Consider the following 19582-nt stretch of genomic DNA (forward strand, 5'->3'; position numbering starts at 1 on the left):
GCACCATTGTTGCCCCCTTGACTTAGCTGACTTCCAGGAAGCAGCGCTGGACATTGATCTGAACTGAGGCTTATCAGACCGCATTCAATGCCCCGAAGGCAACCATGTGCACGGAGCCCTTGCTCAAGACACCCGATTTCTCTAAGAAATTCATTGTGCAGACAGATGCTGCAGAGCATGGAGTGGAGGCAGTTCTAGCACAGCTAAGCGAAGAGGACCTAGACCAACCTGTAGCTTTCATTAGCAGGAGGTTACTTCCCTGGGAACAGGGGTGGAGGGCAATTGAAATGGAAACTTCTGCTGTGGTCTGGGCACTTGTTTGAGACTCACTTCCGGGTTCAGACAGATCACAGGCCCCTCAGATGGTAATGCATATGAGAGGTGAGAGTCCAAAGCCATTGAGGTGGTCCATTTTGCTACAGGGAAGGGACTTTAGAGTGAAACACCGCCCTGGTACAGAACACAGCAATGCTGATGGTCTGTCCAGAATCTTCCGCCTTAGTAATGAGAACTCGCAGGCGGTTGGGTAGTTCTCCCCACTTTCAGCTGGAGGGCACACATATTAGACTTGGCATCCTTGGCGAGGTTACCTCTTTATTTTTGCTACTACCTCCTGTATTTTTTACTGTCTGCTGGACTTCATTTTTGCTGGTTTGTGTACTCTGGGCACTATATCACTGCTGATCAGTGCTAAAGTACAAGTGCTCCTGTGTAAATTGTGATTATGTTCAGTTATCCATGATTAACATATTTGATTTACTGGTAAGTTCCTAGAATAGTGCAGTGTGTGCCCAGGGCCTATAAATCAAATGCTACTAGTGAGCCTACAGCACTGATTGTGCCACCCTCATGAGTAGCCCTGAATACATGTCCCAGACCTGCCATTGCAGTGTCTGTGATTGCAGTTTGAAACTCTCATGTCGACCTGGCAAGTTCACCCACTTGGCAGGCCCAAAGCTTCCCTTTTTCTACAAGTAAGGCACCACCATGGTAGATCCAAGGTAGACAAGTTGCAGGGTGAAGTGCAAGTGGAAGGTGGACATGTACTGGTGTGTTTTACATGTCCTGATAGTGAAACACTTCCAATTTTGTTTTTCACTATTGCAAGGAATATCTTTCCCAGAGGTTATCATTGGACCAGCATGTGACATCTTACAAGTGTAATTTTCAATTGGGAGAGCTCCAGATTTTGAGTTTGGGCTCCCTGAGCTCAGAATTGTAAAATACATCCTTTCGTGAAGGTGGATTTTAAATTATGTGTTTGAAAATACCACTTTCAGAAGGTGGGCATTTTCTTGCTTTACCTTCCTGTGTCTCTACCTGCCTGTGGAATCAACTTCTGGTTTAGACTGACAGGGGCTGTTCCTCTATTTACTCTAGACAGCCACACAAAGGGAGCAGCAGTGTGCCCTGCATATCATGATAGCCCATCACCAGGCTGATAGGGTTTCCTGAGCTAAAGTGGTGGGAGGAGTTGGCACTAACACCTGAATAAGGCTGTGTCTGCCCTCTCATAATGCTTTATCAACCCCCTGTAGTGTGCCTGAAGCCAAGGCAGGGCAAGGCAGGATCTTTTGAACATCAAAGACTTTCCTTAGAAAAATACCTACTTCAAAGGCCAAAAGGGATCTGAGTATTGGACCTATACCCAACATTTTTAGAACACTTCTGGACTGAGGACTCTGCCAAGAAGAAGAGCTGAAGAGCTGTCAGGGGTAGTACTGCCCCTTTGCTGTGTGTTGCTTTGCTGGGTTGGCCTGCAGTTGCTGCTTCTGTCTGTGAGCACTAAAAGAACTGGACTTTGCTTTCTTGTATCCTGTGTTTCCAATGTTCTCCAAGGGCTTGTGTGTGCTTGCCTCCTGTTGGAGGTCTCAGCGCCATGAAAGACTTCACCTGCAGCATCTCTGAACTTCTCTGCTTGGAGTTCTGACCAGCCAAGTGGTGCCGATTCCACTTCTAGGGCCTTGGAGGTGGTTCTGCTGCTCCAAGACTTCAAAATCCATACATAGCCCTTCCAGTACTGGTTTCCTGCCACAAGCTTGCTGTGCGGTTGAAAAACCAATGCATCGCCGCGGTGCAGCTGAAAAATTGACGCAGTGCCTGTTCGCGGCCTGAAGAACCAACCACAGCCCGAATCCAGAGCAAGGAATCTCAGATGTCCGAGACCCCTGCTCCCACTTTGATGCAGGCCCTGTTGTGCAGCTGATGGAATCGATGCATCACCTGTCTGCGGGAGTGGAAATCGACGTAGCGCCTGTTTTGCCACCGCATCAACCCACAGCGCCTGGATTTTCTCACGCATCGCACCTGTGCGCAAATGTTTCTAACACATCGCCCCCCCGAAAGGAGTCGCCTCCAAACACTGATGCATTGCTTCTCTTCGCAGTGAAGAATCAATGCAAAACTCCTTCTGCATACACAGAACTGACGGATTTATTCCCCTGGGACCCGAGAACCGACTCATCCCTGTGTTTTCTGACCCTTTCCTCCTTTGCGGCTGTTTTCCGTCTTGGATTTTTGACGCATCATAGGAACTTTATGCTAAAATCAAATCATCCATAGAGTTCTATGTACAGAATTGCTTAAACTTTTAAAAGTGATAGTTGGAGTTAGGTAGATAAAGATTGCTTATTTTTCTAATCTGGTGTGGTGTCCATTTGTAGAATGTTCCCTGTGTTACTGTGTGTTTATGTCCAAGTGCTTTACACATTGCATCTGAGATTAGCCTGACTACTTGTGCCAAGCTACCAAGGAGATGAGCAGAGGTTATCTTGGGTGTGTGACTCCCCTACCCTGATTAGAAGGAAGGGTCCCTACTTGGACAGGGTGCAAGCCACTGCCAACTAGAGATCCCCATTTCTAACAGGAACAGACATCTTACTCAATTCAATACCAACTGTATTCGATCTAAATAAATTAGACCATAAAAGTGCCATCTTACTCATTTGAGAAATGTAGAATGGGTATGTAAATGTGTAATTATTTTCAAATATGCATCTTATCCTCCCTATCGCTCCTACATGTGAAGCACACCACTAAATATGCAGACACTGCTTTTTATAATCAACTCCTGTTTGCCTGTTTGTGAGCCAGCTAGGTTAAAAGGAGTTAGAAAGCCAGAATCGTGTGCTGATTAAGCACTTGCACATTTTAAAAATGAAACCACTTATGCAATGGACGTATTAATGCGGAAAGGATTTCTACACATTTTTTTGTTTGAAATGTACACCAAAATGTGCAACGTAATGCTCGGTCACACACCGGAAATCTCCAGACAGCTACATAAGCTACTAAATAGCCTGATTTGTTTGTCTGCTATGACAGGAGAGGCCTCTTGCTGAAATGGTGGTGAGTGTTGCATGCTAGACAACACATTGGCAGATGTAAGTAGTCAAGATGTAACCAGAAGGCCAACTCACCACACAGACAGACAGACAGAAAGGCAGGCGGGTAGGCAAGTAGACGGAAAAGAAGATCTAGACAGAAATAAAGGATTCAGAATGACTTAAATATATCAGCGTACGTCTTCGCTGTCCTCTGCTGATTGGGACTTGTCTTCATTTTCCAATTACAGTATTGCTGGAAAAAACCTATTAAAAGGAGCCTGATAAAGTAGGTTTGGCACTCAGTCTCGCAGTGCTTGCCAAGTTAACTTTGAACATTTCAAGGATATGTGCTTGTGAGAGATTTGCTAAATCAATTTTATATTTCTTGCAGGGAGTTCTGAAAAATGAGGTAGAGCTACAGTGCTAATGCTGTTTTGCCGTGAACTGAACATTTATAAGTTGTAATGTTTACTGTACCAAGGTTACCCTAAATAAAAAGGCAGTAATTTAAGTAACGAGCAGGAATTTTTCTGCAAAAAAGGAAATGTCGAAACGAACTATTTTTCAGTGACAATCCGCATACCCGTTTATTGCATTCGGGAATTGATTAGACCGCCTGAGTATGAAAATCAATGTTATGTAGCAAGCACACTTCACATCTGCTTCAGGAAAGAATGCGTTCCAAGCTGACAAGGCAGGCTCAGAATGACTGGCCTTTGAACAGCAAAGATGTGATTAAAATGCCTGTTAATCTGGTTCTTCAAATATCATAAACACAAGTAACAGAATGTGTTTCCAAGGACAAAGGCCTGCCATTGGCTTCGAGGTTGGCCTATCCCACAGTCATCCGTAATTGGCTTTATGTAGGTTTGGATTCGGATAAACAGGGCGGCATTTTTTGCATTCCGTGTTCTTCCTGTGCAAGGGATGACGTGCCGCGGTGCAAGAAGCGAAGGGATACCGACTGCGAGCGGCTAGTTCCAAGTCCCGAATGACCCGGCCAGGCGACTGGGGTGCGAATCTCTGAAGAGCAGACATGAGCTGGTATGCACGAAGAGTAACTTTGCCCGCGATAACTCCGCTAGTTCTGCAAAAAAGGGTAGGGCTCTTTTTTATTATTATTGTTGCTGTTTGTGTTGCTATGTTTGTATCAGTTTTTACTATTAGTGGGACGTTAGAGCACGGCACAGTGTTCAAAGTGCGCTCATTTCACAGAAGCAGATTGCAGAGTTGAATTCAGTCATTTAAAAGTGGTAAGAAGGAATTTCAGAATTCTGTCCATTCCAATGTTGTTTAACACAAGAAAATACAACTGTTTGGCTTAATATCCACTGAGGGAACTTCAAGGTCCTTCTGTTGTTCCATAAGCCTCGGTATCTTACCAAATGAATAACTAGTGTGATACCACAGCAGAGCCTGGAAAGCCGTGCGGTTGCATCTGTAAAAAACACATAACGAAGTAATTTTGCAGCTTTAACGCGGGAGAGAACATGCAAATATTGTTTTCAGTTTATTCATCAATTAAAGCTAAATCTGTTGAAACACATTGCGGTACTTAAAATAATTATTTTATTACCGCGAAAATGCGTTTCCTTTTTAGGGGTTATGGGTAATTTCTACACAAAATAAGGTTGTCACGTCTTCAGATTTTATCATGTACTGTAGACGAGCGTTTTTTTTTCTTTAAAAAGGGTTTGCTTGATGTATGTCGATCTAATTTCGAACTGACACCCTTTTTAATTTGTCTTATAAATGCCACAGAAAAGTTGGATTGGCTTTTTTGTAAACTGTCAATACAATCGATGAGACTGAAAAAAAAAACACTGGAAGCCAAATGAGAATTCTGCGTTCAACTTTTATTTAACGTATATGTTTGTATAGTATGGGGCAGCTATAACAAAGAGTAGAGAATAATTTCATCTGGCTATATGTTATTTCAGACAAGGATTTCTACCTCGATTCGTTATATTTCTATGCCATGAAGACGAAGACACACCAGGTGTGTGTTTATTAAATGCTCAAAGTAAAGATTAAATATGGGAGGCGTTGTAAACTGACATAACATATATAGTTCTAGAAAGATTGTTGATGGGATCTTTTTGATACAAATTGTCTTCTTTCAAATTTGCGCATCTCAACACATTTGATAGTTTTGCATACTGTAAAGTTAAATGCCGCCTCTATGTACGCTGTGGTGTACAAGGATGGCCTTTCTGGAATTTGGGCATCGATACTGCTTTTAACTGCCTTTGAGATACTAGTAGTTATAAAGTAAGTAAATCTTTATTTGCATGATTACTTAAAATCATTTCACAGTAAAACAGCCATGTTAAAATCTCTCCAAATTCATAAAACCATAATTTTACTCTAAATGAGCCCATGATGTATCCACTTAGAATGAGAGTATGGTCCATACTTTGTGATATCCCACGAAAGGCAACATCATTGCAGCACAGAAGGCAACAACAGAAAAGCACAAAAAGAAAGAAAATGTGTCACTGTCTTTTGACAAAACTGAAATGATCCAGCTAAGTATACTGCGAGATAATAAACTTTAATACATCAAACAAGACATCTCAATCCATGAAGTCCATTACTCTGGGTTATTGTCTGTGCAGATATAGACATAAAAGAAGTCAGTAGAACAAAGTTATAATTGAAATAGAGTCTTCAGTCTTCAGGCAAGGCTGGAAAAGAAGTAGGTCAAAGGATATTTTGAGCAAGCAGACCCTCAGACTATTCAGTTTAAGATCTTAAATTTGCTTTGAGGCCTCCATCAAAGAAAGCATACCCACAGTTATCATCACATGTAACGTTTACAACGCTAAGCAAGGTGGTGGTACATAATATAGTAGAGCATGTTCAGAATGAATGAGTTAACCTGCAAAGCACACAGTAAAGGAATGAACAACTTCAATGAGCTGGAATATGAAGGTCAAAGTGGGCTCTCATCATATGTTAGCTATCGCATCCTCCTTTGAGCTCACAGATACGGTACTTTAATATATTTGACTGGAGCTCAATGCACAGCATTGAACTCTGACAAGTCAACAAGTCACAATGTTCTAGTGATGGGTCATTAATTTAGATTGTTGCTCAATCAAACTTGAATGCACAGATACCATTGCACTAGTGCTATATGTATATTGTGGTTTTCCAGTGTTACTTCACAATATTTTAAAATGTATGTGATGTGATGTGATGTTGTCTTTAATAGTGGTGCAGTGACACCATGAAGTTTGGAAATAGGATTATGAATCCATTTGAGGTAATGGTTGCGGTGTCATTGAGTGATCAGTGGTGTTCTTTGTCATATGATCAAGATGCCACTGTTGTTTGAGGCAGACCTATCCTGCCCCATGATCACGGCCTTGTCATTAAGGCTGAAGTCACTATGAGTGAGTGAGTGACTCATGAGGCTTATATCGTGCAACAAATGGAACTTTAATATCCCTATATGCTAACACGCTGAAAACACTGCATTTTCTTTTAAACACCCTTGCAGATGTGACTCATGTACAGAACACTACAACATGACTATTGTGTTCAACATGACAGGAATTACCAATATTAGGCTAGAGGAAGATTTGAAGCATGGCTGAGAACCATCTTGCCAACAATGCCCACAGTATATCAATGATTCCCATCTATATTCTTGTTAGATTCCCACCATCACTCAATAATAATGACATCTATAGTGTGCTCTGAGCATTACCCATAAGGTATGTGGACAGAACATACACAGGTGCACATATTGGCTGCAGGTACAGAGTGGCAATGGGCCATGTGACCTACATCAGAGCGCTAGTCTGTGGGGCAAGATTGTGGTCTTGTACGTGCTGGTTGACTGTTCCTGTTGGTGGGAATGCTGAATGGGCTACAGTTGGCGGGGGCTGAGGAGTAGTGGTAGGTCATATATCCTCCATGAGTAAACTCGTTTATTAGACACAGTAGGTCTTGGGCAACCTGGTTGGCTTTCATGAATCTGCCCCTTTTGGGGGAAAGCTGGGTGGTCCACAGTTGACTATGCCTGAGGAGTAGCAGTAAATCATATGACCTCCTTGAGAATGCTGGCTTTTGAAGCAAGACTGAGGCCTATGGAACACTTGTTGGCCTACGTAAGCATGTTCCTGGTGAGGTGGAGGTAGCTGGATATGCCACAAATGGATTGGACTGTCGAGTAGCAGTAGGTCAAGAGACCTTGTGAGTTTGATGGCTTATTTGGGGACATTGAAGCCTTGTGCATAATGGTGAGCCTTCTTAAACTTATTGCTGGTGAGAAGAGACCAGGGAAGTATGTGATTGGCTGGGAGTTTGAAGTAGTAGTAGGTCATGTGATCTTTTTGAGCAAGCTAGCTTGTAGAGCAAGACAGGCTTTGGGCTCGCTGACTGGTGGTCTTGAATCTGTTCATGGTGGGCATAGATATTGGTGGGCCGCGATTTTCTGGGGGTTTAGAGTAGAGGTCAATATTGTGCCCTCCATGAATGCACTTGAGTCTCAGGCAAGATGTGGCAATGCTGACTGACCATTGTAGGGTACTAGGGACATTATATCCATAACTTTTTGTAACAGATATTTTAACCATACCCAAACAACCGCAAATAAAGGGATTCCCTTGTTGTTTGAAGTATTTTTGTTATCTAAATTAATACACTGGCTAGAAAAATATTCAAAGTGCTCCCTGGAATATGGTCGAGTCCATCCTGGTTTTTAGGGACCAGGATGGGAACCGATGATGAACCCTGTCACTGCTAAAGTGGGTGAAGGTCTAACAAAGAAAAAAATATTATTTTTTCTTTGCCAATAGGGCGTTTAAGAGGTAGATTATTTTCCCCACAGCAAATAAGTTAGATATGGGATACTTTTTGTGAGGGTGGGCCACACTGATTGGCCCTCTTGAACCAATGTCTTTTGATGGGAAAGCTGAGCAGTTCACACTTGCTACTCATAAAGAGTAGCAGTAAGTCACTTGATCTCCTTGAGTTTTCTATCCTTTGGAGCAAGACAGAGGTCTTGGCACATTGGTTGGCCTTCTTGAGTCTGTTCCTGGTGTCGGGGTACCTATGTTTTCACTATTGGCACAGTCTGCAGAGTAGTAGTACATTGTGACTAGTCTGAGTGCCCTGGCTTCTGCTTTGAGTCTGAGATCTTGGATACACTGGTTGACCTTAAACCTGTTCCTGGTGGCATGAAAACATTGTGGGCCATGATTGCCTGGGTCTGCAGACTTGTGGTAGATCATGAGATGTCTGTGAGCACACTGGCTTCTGAGGCAAGATGGAGAACCTGGGCATATTGTTTGGCCTTTTCGAACCTGTTGAGGGGAAACAGGATGGGTAATGTTTAATCTGTGGCTGCAGATTAGAAGTAGATCACATGACCACTATGACCACATTAACTTTGGGGTGAGACTGAGACTTGGCCTTTAATATTTCCTGGTTATGGTTTAGTTGATTGGGATGCAATAGGTTTGGCCTGCAAAGTAGCAGCAGATCACTTCACCTTCCTGAAAGTGCTAGTTTGAGGGTCCAAAGCCTTGGGTATGCTGGTTGACATTCTTGAGCGTGTTTCTGGTGGTGAGAAAGTAGGGTGGGTCACAATTGGCCTGGGGCTACAGGGTAGTAGTAGATCTCATGCCCAGCATGTAGAGAGAGACTGAGGGGCATATTTACTAGAGAAGTGGAAGAGCGTGGCGTAATCCTCCTTGGCTTAACGCCACTCTCCGCCACTTCTGAAACACAGGGCTTCACCATATTTTCAACAATATGGTGTAGCCCTGCGTTTCCCCCTGTGCTGGCTCTAAATTTAGCAGCCTAGTGCCAACACAGGCACTATGGTGCAAGGGTGTCTGCATTGAGGGGAAGATTGTTTATGTGCAGGAAGGTGTCCCTTCCTGCACATAAACAGTCTTTAAATGGTGTTTTGAAATGTCTATGTGTGCTGCTTTATGCAGCACACATAGAAGTTGCCAAACGTAATTATTTTTATTGATTGTTTATGTGCAGGAAGGGACACCTTCTTACACATAAGCAATGAAAGGCCTTTTGCTGTTTCTATGTGTGCTGCACAAAGCAGCACATATGGAAACAGCAAAAACGAGGAGAAATTAAACATTTCTCCTAGTTGCACCTTTTTAAGACCAGGTTTTCCTTGGTCTTAGTTTTGCCGCTGCCCCATATTTATGCCGCCCTTGTAAATATGGGGCAGCATCAAAATCTATGGTTGTTGCGGTGGAACACCCACTGTAACACCCATTGCCCACCCCTTTCACGCTAAGTATAGCGTGAAAGGGGGCCATATTTGCAAGGCAGCGTTAAGCCACGTTAAATGGCTTAATGCACCTTTGTAAATAAGGCGAAGCACATATCGCCACAGGAACGTTACTAAATGTGACGTTCCAGTGGCGATAGGTGCTTGTAAATATGCCCCTGAGTCGTTGAGGAGGCTGACTGGACTTCTCTATGCTGTTCGTGGTGGTGGGAATGCTTAGAAGGCCATGATTGCCTGCGCATTCGAAGTAGCCATAGGTCACATGGGTTCCATGAGTGTGCAGGCTTGTGGGGTTAAACTGAGGTCTTGGGCATGCTAGTTGGCATTCATGTTATTGGTGATGGGGAAGCTGGGCAAGGTGCAATTGGCTGGGGCTGCTGAGTTGCAACAGGTCATTTGAACTCCTTTATCCTGCTGGCGTTTGGGTCTGACAGAGACCCTGTGTCATCTGGTTGGCTTTCTTGAACATGTCCTTAGTGGTGGGAAAGCTGGGTGGGACACCAATGCCTGGGCCAGCAGTGTTGCAGTATGTCATTTAACCTTCCTTTGTAAGTGCATTGGCTTGTGGAGCGAGACAAAACATGGGCATGCTTGATGTCCTTCTTGAAGATGGACCTTTTGGTAGGAGCTCTGAAAGGGCCATGATTGGCTACAACTGTGGTGTAGCAGTCGGGTACATGACCTCTGTAGCAAGTTTGCTCATTGAGTGAGATTGAGGCCTTAAGCAGGTAGGTTGCCTTTCTTCGCTCTCAAACCAGTGACAAGAAAGCTGGTCAGATCATTTTTGGCTGCGCTCTGGTGTAGCACTAGGTTAAGTAACCACCATACATATGCTGGCTTGTGGGCCAAGATAAGCCTTGGCATGATTGTTAATATTCTTGAATGTGTTCCTGGTGTCAAAAAAGTTGGACAGGATGCTATTGTCCAGAGCTGTGAAGGGGCAGTAGGTAGATCAGATGACCATGCTGGCTTGCGGGTGAGACTAAAGGCTTGGGCTCACACTTCAGTCGTCTTGAACTTGTTCCTGGTGATGTGAAAGCTGGGTAGCTTAAGATTGAATGGGGCTGTGGAGTTTTAGTACATCATGTGGCCTTTCCAAGTGCATTGGCTTGTGATGTAAAGCAGGGTAAGACTGAAGCCACAGGAATAATTGATGGCCTTTATGGAACTGTTCCAAGTGGTGGAAAACTGTGTTGGCTGTAGTTGTCTGAGTCTGTGGAGTAGCAATAAGCCATAGAAACACTGCTTATGGCATTACAGCACTGGACCGGGAGGTTGTGTTCTGCTCTTTGTTGGTAAATCATTAGAAGTCGTAAGCAGAAATTGTATTAAATGATAACATCTCCATATGAAGGGGCAGCACTCAGGTTTGAAGTGCATTGGGGTACTGTAAATTGTATATCAGCAAGCAAGTGCATCGTGGATTGATAAGAATAAATATGTTAATGTAGGAGAATAGGAGAATGAACTAAAATTACTGCATTGTATGAAATATCAACATGAGAAAGACTTCACATTTTATTTGTACATGAAATTTTGATTGATGTATGAAGATAAAATTGTTCACATTTGGTTGAGGGATGACAAGGCTTTGTAAGCCCATCACAGGCTGTGGATATCAAGACTTCCCTTTCTTACAATGGGTAGCGTGGATTTAATGATGTTGTATCCAGATCAGAGGGTATAGCTTACTCTACCCTTTTTGTGGTACTTTCATTGGCTGATGTGCATCAGTGTAGAGATTATAATAAAACAGTCAGATGAAGCAATCCTTCAAGCCCTTTATTTTGATTTTGGATGTTGCTAGGGACCACTTTCAGTAAAGCATCACCCCAGAACTGTGTATTTTTGACACTTTAAAACAGAATGTAGCACAACATACTAATATACTATCCAAGTGGGATGTTTGAAGGGCACAGCAGCTCGTATTAAAAATTGTTGAAATAATGAATGTACTACTTTAAGTATTGAGTGATGCCAGGTAAGAATATGTGTAGTATACTTGTCTCTTCAGGACTTCGTGCCCTTGACAAGTTTCAAAAGTGCTTTCAGATGAGCAGAACGTTACTTCTTAGATAGTCTTTGGATGGAAGGATGTGGGGTTTTATTGTGGGAATACAGTGGGTTTGTGTCAATGTTGGGAAGTGTAGTACTCCTATTGCGTCATACATCATAGGGTTTGAACATGTAATAGACTTAAGAGGAGTGGGAAATGGTATTCTTAAGCCATGCTATTGTTATGCCTGGTTCAAGCGGTGTAGGTCTGAGTCTTGCCGATGTGAAAAGTAGAGTGTCTCATTTCTAATGAGCAGCAGCTTGCTGTTGTTGATGCAGTCAGATAGCTGTAATAATGCAAGGAGTGGAGTAGACATTGTACATTTGAGCATGCCTGCCATCCTTAGTTCTGGTACCAGGTTGGGTATGGCCCTTAGACATCTGATGCCTAAAGCCTCTTGTTCCAGGAGATTGCTTCTAGCTCTGGACACAGTCCTTCATCATCAGTCCTGAATATCGCAGAGCAAGCAAAGTGAGAGAGCCTGGCCTCCCGCCACCCTCCAATACTCAAACCCTTGTCCAACAGGTTCAGTTTGCGGGGTGTGTGATCCCAGCTTGGACATTTAAAATATGTTGACATGTGAGTGATTTTACAACACAATTGTGGTTAGGTAAAAATAAGTTTTACAGGTGATCTTGAACGGTCATGAAATTGTAAATTACTTCATGGTCTTCAAAGCTAGGCAGAACAAGAAACTTGCTGCAATTCATAATACAATTGTAAAAATGTATTCATCAAAACCTCATAGGCTTCATGGAGACTTTTTATGAAAATAACATTATAACTGAAATGTTGCTGTTTTATGACAGGGAGTTGCTATTCTTTTGTTATGTGCTCCCATTACATGCAATAGACAGAACTGGCAACAGCAGGGCTAGTCTCTCCATGTTACATATTTAAAAAGTGTAAAGACTTCATACAGTGGTAAAGGCTTCTGTATATGTGTTTCTGTATGAGAGAGAGAGATATGAGGTATCTCTCTCTCTCACACAGGCACACACGCATATAGAGCAGGCATAACAACATTGCAAGCTTCCCTGATGCACAGATCAGGTATAGCACAGCAGTAAAAGAGAAAGCCTTCTTTAGACATACAGACAATACAGATAGGTAGAACAAACACACACACAAACGTGGAACGCACATACATCACAGAAATCAGCATGACAGTCATTCACACACACATCGGGCATGGAACTTGCAGCAACCTTATATAGTTCCCTTCAACTGACAAAACAGGTGCAGCAACGGCACCTCGTTCCTTAACACATAACAGGCATAACATGACAGCGAAAGTTCAAGCTTTCTACACACACAGAAAAAGTCCATTAAAAACTGCAGCAGTAACAACAGAACCTGCATAGAACAGTTAAAGGTGTGCAAGCTTCGCACACACAAACATGACAGGCACAGCTCAGAAGGCCAACCTTGCATTGCCCAGGGTCCATTTGTCCAGCTGTGTTTCATGCGATTGCATTTGCATCTGACAGGGTAATTTTGCTACTGATGCAGTCTGGCTAGATAATGTTAAGATTCCTGAGAAGGTGTACTGCTCCATAGAGAAGGGGGCCCCAGCTCACCGACAAAGGGAGAGATAGTTATGGTAATGTTGATGTTCCGAGTCACTGTGTCAGAGAGCACATAGAGTTCAGTGGTAGAGGGATTAGAAAAGGAAATCTCCATGCATCAGTCAGAGCAAACTACATTCCTCCTGGAATCTTTAGTCCAATTCAAAGATCACAAAGGGAGCAGGAAGCCAAGGTTTGCATGTCTGCCTTCAAGACGATCACGAGTTACGAGTATAACCAGAATTACATGCAATATTCACTTTCATATCAGCATTACTAGCCATTTCCGTGTAATTGTACCTATGCCAGGAATATTCTGGGTACTGTAAAAAGCAACAATGACCAATTGGACAAAAATGTGATAAGATAATTTAGTGGGTTGAGAGTTCAGGGTTCAGATCTGTGAGTCACCTGTAGCTCACAATCTAAATCTGTCTGCAGACTTTGCCCTTTCTCCAAACGAGATTGATAAAAAGAGTACAGTTATAGTGTGCATACACTGAGCGAGTCGCCCTTACCCTCTCCAAAACATGTGGCAACATAAAGACATGAGGCAGGTTGTTGTCGTTCACCGCGTAGTCTTTATTAAATCTTAAAGCAGTGTAGTTAATCCTTTATTCATTTTGATTAAGGCACTTGACCATTTTGCAAGGCAAAGATATACACAATATTATTTACTATCCAATCATGGCCATATCTCTTCGTCCTGGCCCCCTGTGCTTGTTGTGCCAGCAGGCCCCAACTTGCACTGTTTCAGTTGTAACTTTCCGTGCTAGTCCTCCTTCCAGAGAGAGGCACTACCACCGGGGCACTGCTTCCGCCTTGGCCCCACCGTACCTGGGTATACCCCCTCAAATGTTCTTAAACTTACACACCGGCATCCTGGGTAGGGCAGGAGAGTCCAGGACCACCAGCAGGTCAGTCCCCCCTCCCGCCAGCCCAGAGCCCCACAATGAAAGCTTGCCCTGTCCAGGGTCAAGGAAGTCCACACCCTTTTCTTGCCTGGGACCCCGCCATGCTCGTCCTTATTTGTAGGGATGGGTGGGTGGGTAAATCATCGCTGGTCCGCTGCCGCCGGAGCTGCTTGGAGAGGACAAAGAGGGTACATTTTGCTGTTCCCAAAGTTTTATACCCCAAGAGGAGGGGAGGACGACCCTGCCTCTTCCGATGACGTTGTGCTCGCATGGGCACGCCTCCCCTTCTACCTCGCTGGCTGTCTCCTCCCTGTCCCCCTCGACGACATCTTAAGCTGGCTCCCGCTCGGGATGCCACTAAGGGCGCCACGCCCCTAGGTGCGGGTGGCGCCGCTCAATGTCGAGATCATAACACCTGGCGCTAAACCTTTGCAGCAATTCGCAGGGGGAAATTTAGGGACAGCATAATGCGAAATGTTTATCCTAGGCTGAAAACACATTTTTAAATGGCGTCTCTCACTCCATCAAGCTGATCCTACTTCATAAAGTGTTGTGTCTCTTAGAACCCCCTGATATTGGCTCCTCTTTGACACACTAGAGAAAAAGGTTGGACTCAGAGTTAACTATTACTATGAATGGGTCCAGAATGGTCAGCAGGAGCTCATGTCCCTGAGTAGACAGGCAATAGCTACTTTGCTAATAAATGTGTCAGGGGCCTAAATTGAGATTATGAACCCCCCTCACGCAAGAATCAATTTATGTTTTGCCAGTTGGTGATGTGACATGGTAATAAAGTAGTGCTATATCCTTTTCGTTGGCCTGTTTGTGTAAGTAATAATGTGGTTAAAGCAAACCGAGTACTTTTTACTATTCTGTCTGTTTATACTGAATTGAAAGAAAAAGTGTCTCCTTCCTCTTTTCAGGTTTTGTAGTGCAGGACCTCTAACGGAGGTTCTTCTACTAAGATCTTCTTCTGTTCTTTTTCATTTGCCAGGTGTTTAAATTCTGCTTTGCAGAACGGAGGAATCTTTAATTATAGTGACAATGTAATTTCTTATCCTTAATTTTTGCAAATGCCAAATCAAGGTTTAGATGAATGAGTTTTCATTCTATGTGTGTGTATAAATGTGTTTTAATGTATTTTACTGATGCCCTTGTAAAGGTTGAATTGCATATTATCCGCAAAAAACTATATTTGTGACTCTTTTCGCTAGTTTTCATTGTGTACCTACAGGGACCTAAAGGGTACCGGCTGCCTGGATGCCTTTAAAATGGGAAATTGATTTGAATTTACCTTATGGAATGTATCCTCCCTCTCTGCCACCCAAAAAATCAATCACAGTGGGGGCAATGATGCTTCCTTGATACCATGATCAAATGCAACTATCTGTAGTTGTAATTGAATTCATATAGCGGTTTAGCCAAAACCCTGCATTTATTATCCATTTTGTATATTTAAATAGGTGTGAATGAACAATTACATGGTAGAAAAATTACTGAAAAATGGGTATAGAGAGACTAGAAGATGGTATTTTTGAAGAGTGCTGTCACGATCAGCAGATGCAATAAGATTTGCCTCTAAAATAAAAGGGGAATTTGAAAGAACAGCATTCCAATAGTGGATAGCAGTTGATTACGCCAACTTGGCCTTCCTAATTATTCTACTGAGTTCCGACTGATGGTCTTTTATTTGTTTGCTAAAAGTGGTAGCTGGGAGTAAAACAAGTCATGGTTATACTTTCAAATGTAGTCATACTCTAAAGGACCACAGACTCCGAATTCCAATTTTGTGGATTTATTATAATGCCAAAAATAATTGGATATACACACAACTAAGTATAAGTGTATACAAATACATGAAAATCAATACAGAGCCAATTTTACGAATATAGTTCATCCGGCATGGCGCGCTAGCAACTATGGCCTCTCGGAAAAAACATCTCTCAGAGCCAAACAAAAAAACGATTACATCGCTATAGCAGCTGCTAAAAGCTGATATTTTTCCCTACGGATTGATCAAGCCAATAACAACTCTAAAGACATTTTTTCGATCGTACAAAGCTTTATGTCTCCGAGTGCCCAAGCTCGAGCTGCACCAATTTCAGATACCTGGTGCAATACTCTTGCTAAGTTTTTCTTGGCTAAGATCTGTACTATACAAGCTAGCTTTCCGCCTGGCACTCCGGCTCATTCGGGCAGTCTGCTGGGTGGGCTGGCCGCCACTCCTACTAATACTCTTTCTTTTTTCGAGCCTATTGAGCCAGCTTGTTCGCTTAAAATTCTTAAAGCCTTGAAGTCGGGTTCTCCAACCGATCCTTGTGCCGCTAGACTTTTGGCTGCGGTGACGGACCTAATTAACCCCGAAGTTAACAAAATTGTCAATCTGTCATTGTTGGAAGGTCGGGTTCCGTCATCTTGGAAGAAGGCTCAAATCCTGCCCCTTCTTAAAAAGCCATCCTCTGACCCAATGACACCGGGTAACTATCGTCCCATATCACTGCTTCCAAGCTTGGCTAAGGTGTGTGAGAAGGTTGTCTCCAAGCAATTGATTAACTTTGTTGAGGAGTCAGGCCTGCTGCATCCGGTTCAATCAGGATTCCGTGCGTTGTTTAGCACGGAGTCTGCGTTGTTGGAGGTGACATAGGAAATTCGCGGGTGTCTGGACGCCGGCGGGAGAGCGGCTTTGGTTATGCTCGATCTGTCTGCGGCCTTTGACACTGTGCCACATTCTCTGCTTCTGGCCCGCCTTTCAGAGATTGGGATCTCGGGCTCGGTCTGGCATTGGTTTAAATCTTTCTTGGAGGACCGCTCGCAGCAGATTTGGCTTCCTTCCTGTGCTTCTGAGCCTCAGCAGGTAGCTACAGGTGTCCCCCAGGGGTCATCCCTTAGTCCCCTTTTATTTAACATCTATGTGACTCCGCTGATTTATTTGGCGGAGTCCCTAGGGGACAAGGTGATGGCTTATGCGGATGATACCCAGCTCCTGTTCTCTTGGAATAATGCGGAAGATTCAGTCCTTGTAGCACAACATTGTCTTCTCACAGTCTTTGGCTGGCTTGCTCAGGCACAGCTTAAATGTAATGAGGAGAAAACAGAGGTTCTCTTGTTCGGGGTGTTTCCTGATAACTTCCGGGAGAGGCTTTGGCCCCCTGGCTTTCCCATGCCTAAGGCTATGGGTACGGCTGCTAAAAATCTGGGGGTCTGGTTCAATGAGAATCTGTCCTTCTCCACTCAGGTTAAAAAGCTGGCAGGGTCTTGTTTTGGCATATTAAAAGCCTTGAGGAAGTTTTTGCCTTTTCTTCTCAGACATGCCAAAGAAACGCTGGTTCGGGCTCTGATTCTGTCTCACTTGGACTATGCCAATGTACTTTATGTCTGTATCCCTGGCTTCCTTCTGAACAAATTACAGATTGTTCAGGATGCGGCTGCCAGACTTCTGCTGGGTTTATCTCGCAGGTGTAGTATGCGCGTTCATTTGCGCTCCTTGCATTGGCTTCCAGTGGAGGCACAAATTAAATTCAAATCCCTGGTGATTGCTCACAGGGCCTTATACGGGCTGGGTCCTGTTTACCTCCAGAAGAGGTTTGTTTTTTATAAACCAGCAAGAGAGTTGCGGTCTTCCTCTCTGTTCCTGATGCTGACCCCTAGATTCAAATGCCAGAGGCTGGGTGGGAGTTCCTTTGTGCGTAAAGCTGCTCTGGCATGGAATGCCTTACCCCTGACTCTACGCAGTATTCCTGATCCTTTGATCTTTAAAAGAAAGCTTAAAACCTTCTTATTCTGAAAAGTTCTTTAGTTAGTGATTCCTTTCCTTGGAGTTTGCGCCGGGACACTCTGCTGAGTATCTGTGCGCGATACAATTGAATTTAACATAACATAACATAATATGATGAACTCCAAAATCAATACACAGCAAAGGATAGAGGCTGCGTCGAGTTCTCTTTTCAACTGGGAGAAAAACAAAACAAAGAAAAAATATCTTTCCCTACACTGCTCTAAATGAGGATTCTACCTATTTCTCTTATATCATTTCCCAAAGTGTAAGGACGTGTTGACTTCCTAAGAAGTACTCACGTCTAATGGGTTTCCTAGCTTAAGGCTATGGAGCTCGCTCCAAGATGCTCCTTCTCCTCCAAGAATCAGCAGAAGTCTCCAGTGTCTGTCCCTGAGCATCATATTAAAACAGACAAAGTTCAGCCCCCAATGAATCATGTGTTAAACTTCTCTATTGTATCATTTCAGTAACTTTCCAGTAGCTTTAATTAATTCTTCTTCGTATTCCAGTGACCTTGGTTCCCAGACAGGCCAGGCACGAAAGGAGTCCTCCCTTCTCACCTTCCAGTCTTCTTCAACGACATTCCGGGTATCTCCTTAAATCTAGGAATAACGAGGCTGAATTCCTGCACCGCAGTAGGATGAGAATATGCTACTTTCGAATATAAAAGAGATTCATTTAATTAATGTTTTGAGCGGCCAAGAAGAATCGAAACTGTCAACAACTTTACAAATTGGGCCTTTGGTTCAGGCAACTTAAACTAAACATGGTTATATTGCACGAGTATAATTTCATCCTGCATATTACATAAACAGGGATTATGAATGTTTCTAATACATGTAAAATCCTACTTGAATATGCACTCTACAATTCAATGTGAAGATAACGTTGGTTAAATGCATCTTAATAATCATAAAACCCTACAAACGACAAAAAAATACATGTGAGTCCGTTTCAAACATAAGTATAGTGCACCCATACAATTTAGAGAGCTGTAAGCGCTCTATCAGTTCCCCCTTCTTATGACTAGTGTCAAAACACCCCCATTCTATCCTCTCACAATTTCTCCTTGGAGAAGAGACTGACGTAAACAGGAGTTGTAGCTTGCCGTCCCTATCTAAATCTTTCTAACCCTTTAAGGTGCAGATAGTGACTGTCCTGCAGTCGTTCTAACTGCTGCTCACGCTTATTCATGGCATTTTCATTATGTCGTGCTTTCTGCCACTTATAGGCTTTGATGGCTCCCAGTAGCATAATTATACAAATGACAGCTATTATAATAGGTTTCAAGATGTATCCCATTATCCCTTGTCCCAGACTTCCAAACCAGCTTCCAACCTTTCCAAAACCTTTACCAATTTGTTCCCAGACTCCATCAGCAGCCAAATCCTTCAAATCTCGATGTATTTCTGAAATATTACTAATGTACTTTCGTATTGTCAGGAGCATACGTGCAGCACTGTTGAACTTTCAATAATTTGCAGACTCCTCTGGCTTTTGCTAACAACACATCTAAGGCAAGACGATTTTGAAGAACCATAGCCCTTATCGAAACCATCTCCCCATCTACAAGCAATAGAATTTGGGCCGTATTTATAGAGTGCTTGCCCACCAAAGTTGCCAACTTTCTAATTTTCACATCATTCAAAATCACACCCAGAATAGGTATCAT

General features: G+C 43.2%; 1 protein-coding gene across 1 annotated transcript in view; it reads left to right on the plus strand.

Moving 5' to 3' along the window:
• The first annotated feature begins 3960 nt into the window (after positions 1-3960).
• The window catches only part of GRB14 (growth factor receptor bound protein 14), a 681395-nt gene continuing 665773 nt past the window's right edge, over positions 3961-19582 (plus strand). The window contains exon 1 of the mRNA XM_085645413.1: positions 3961-4425. Within this exon, the coding sequence (XP_085501539.1) occupies positions 4363-4425 (63 nt within the window). The 5' untranslated portion in view covers positions 3961-4362. The remainder of the gene's footprint in view (positions 4426-19582) is intronic.

This window comes from Triturus cristatus, chromosome 3_1 (assembly GCF_964204655.1).
Source record: "Triturus cristatus chromosome 3_1, aTriCri1.1, whole genome shotgun sequence".
NCBI lineage: Eukaryota > Metazoa > Chordata > Amphibia > Caudata > Salamandridae > Triturus > Triturus cristatus.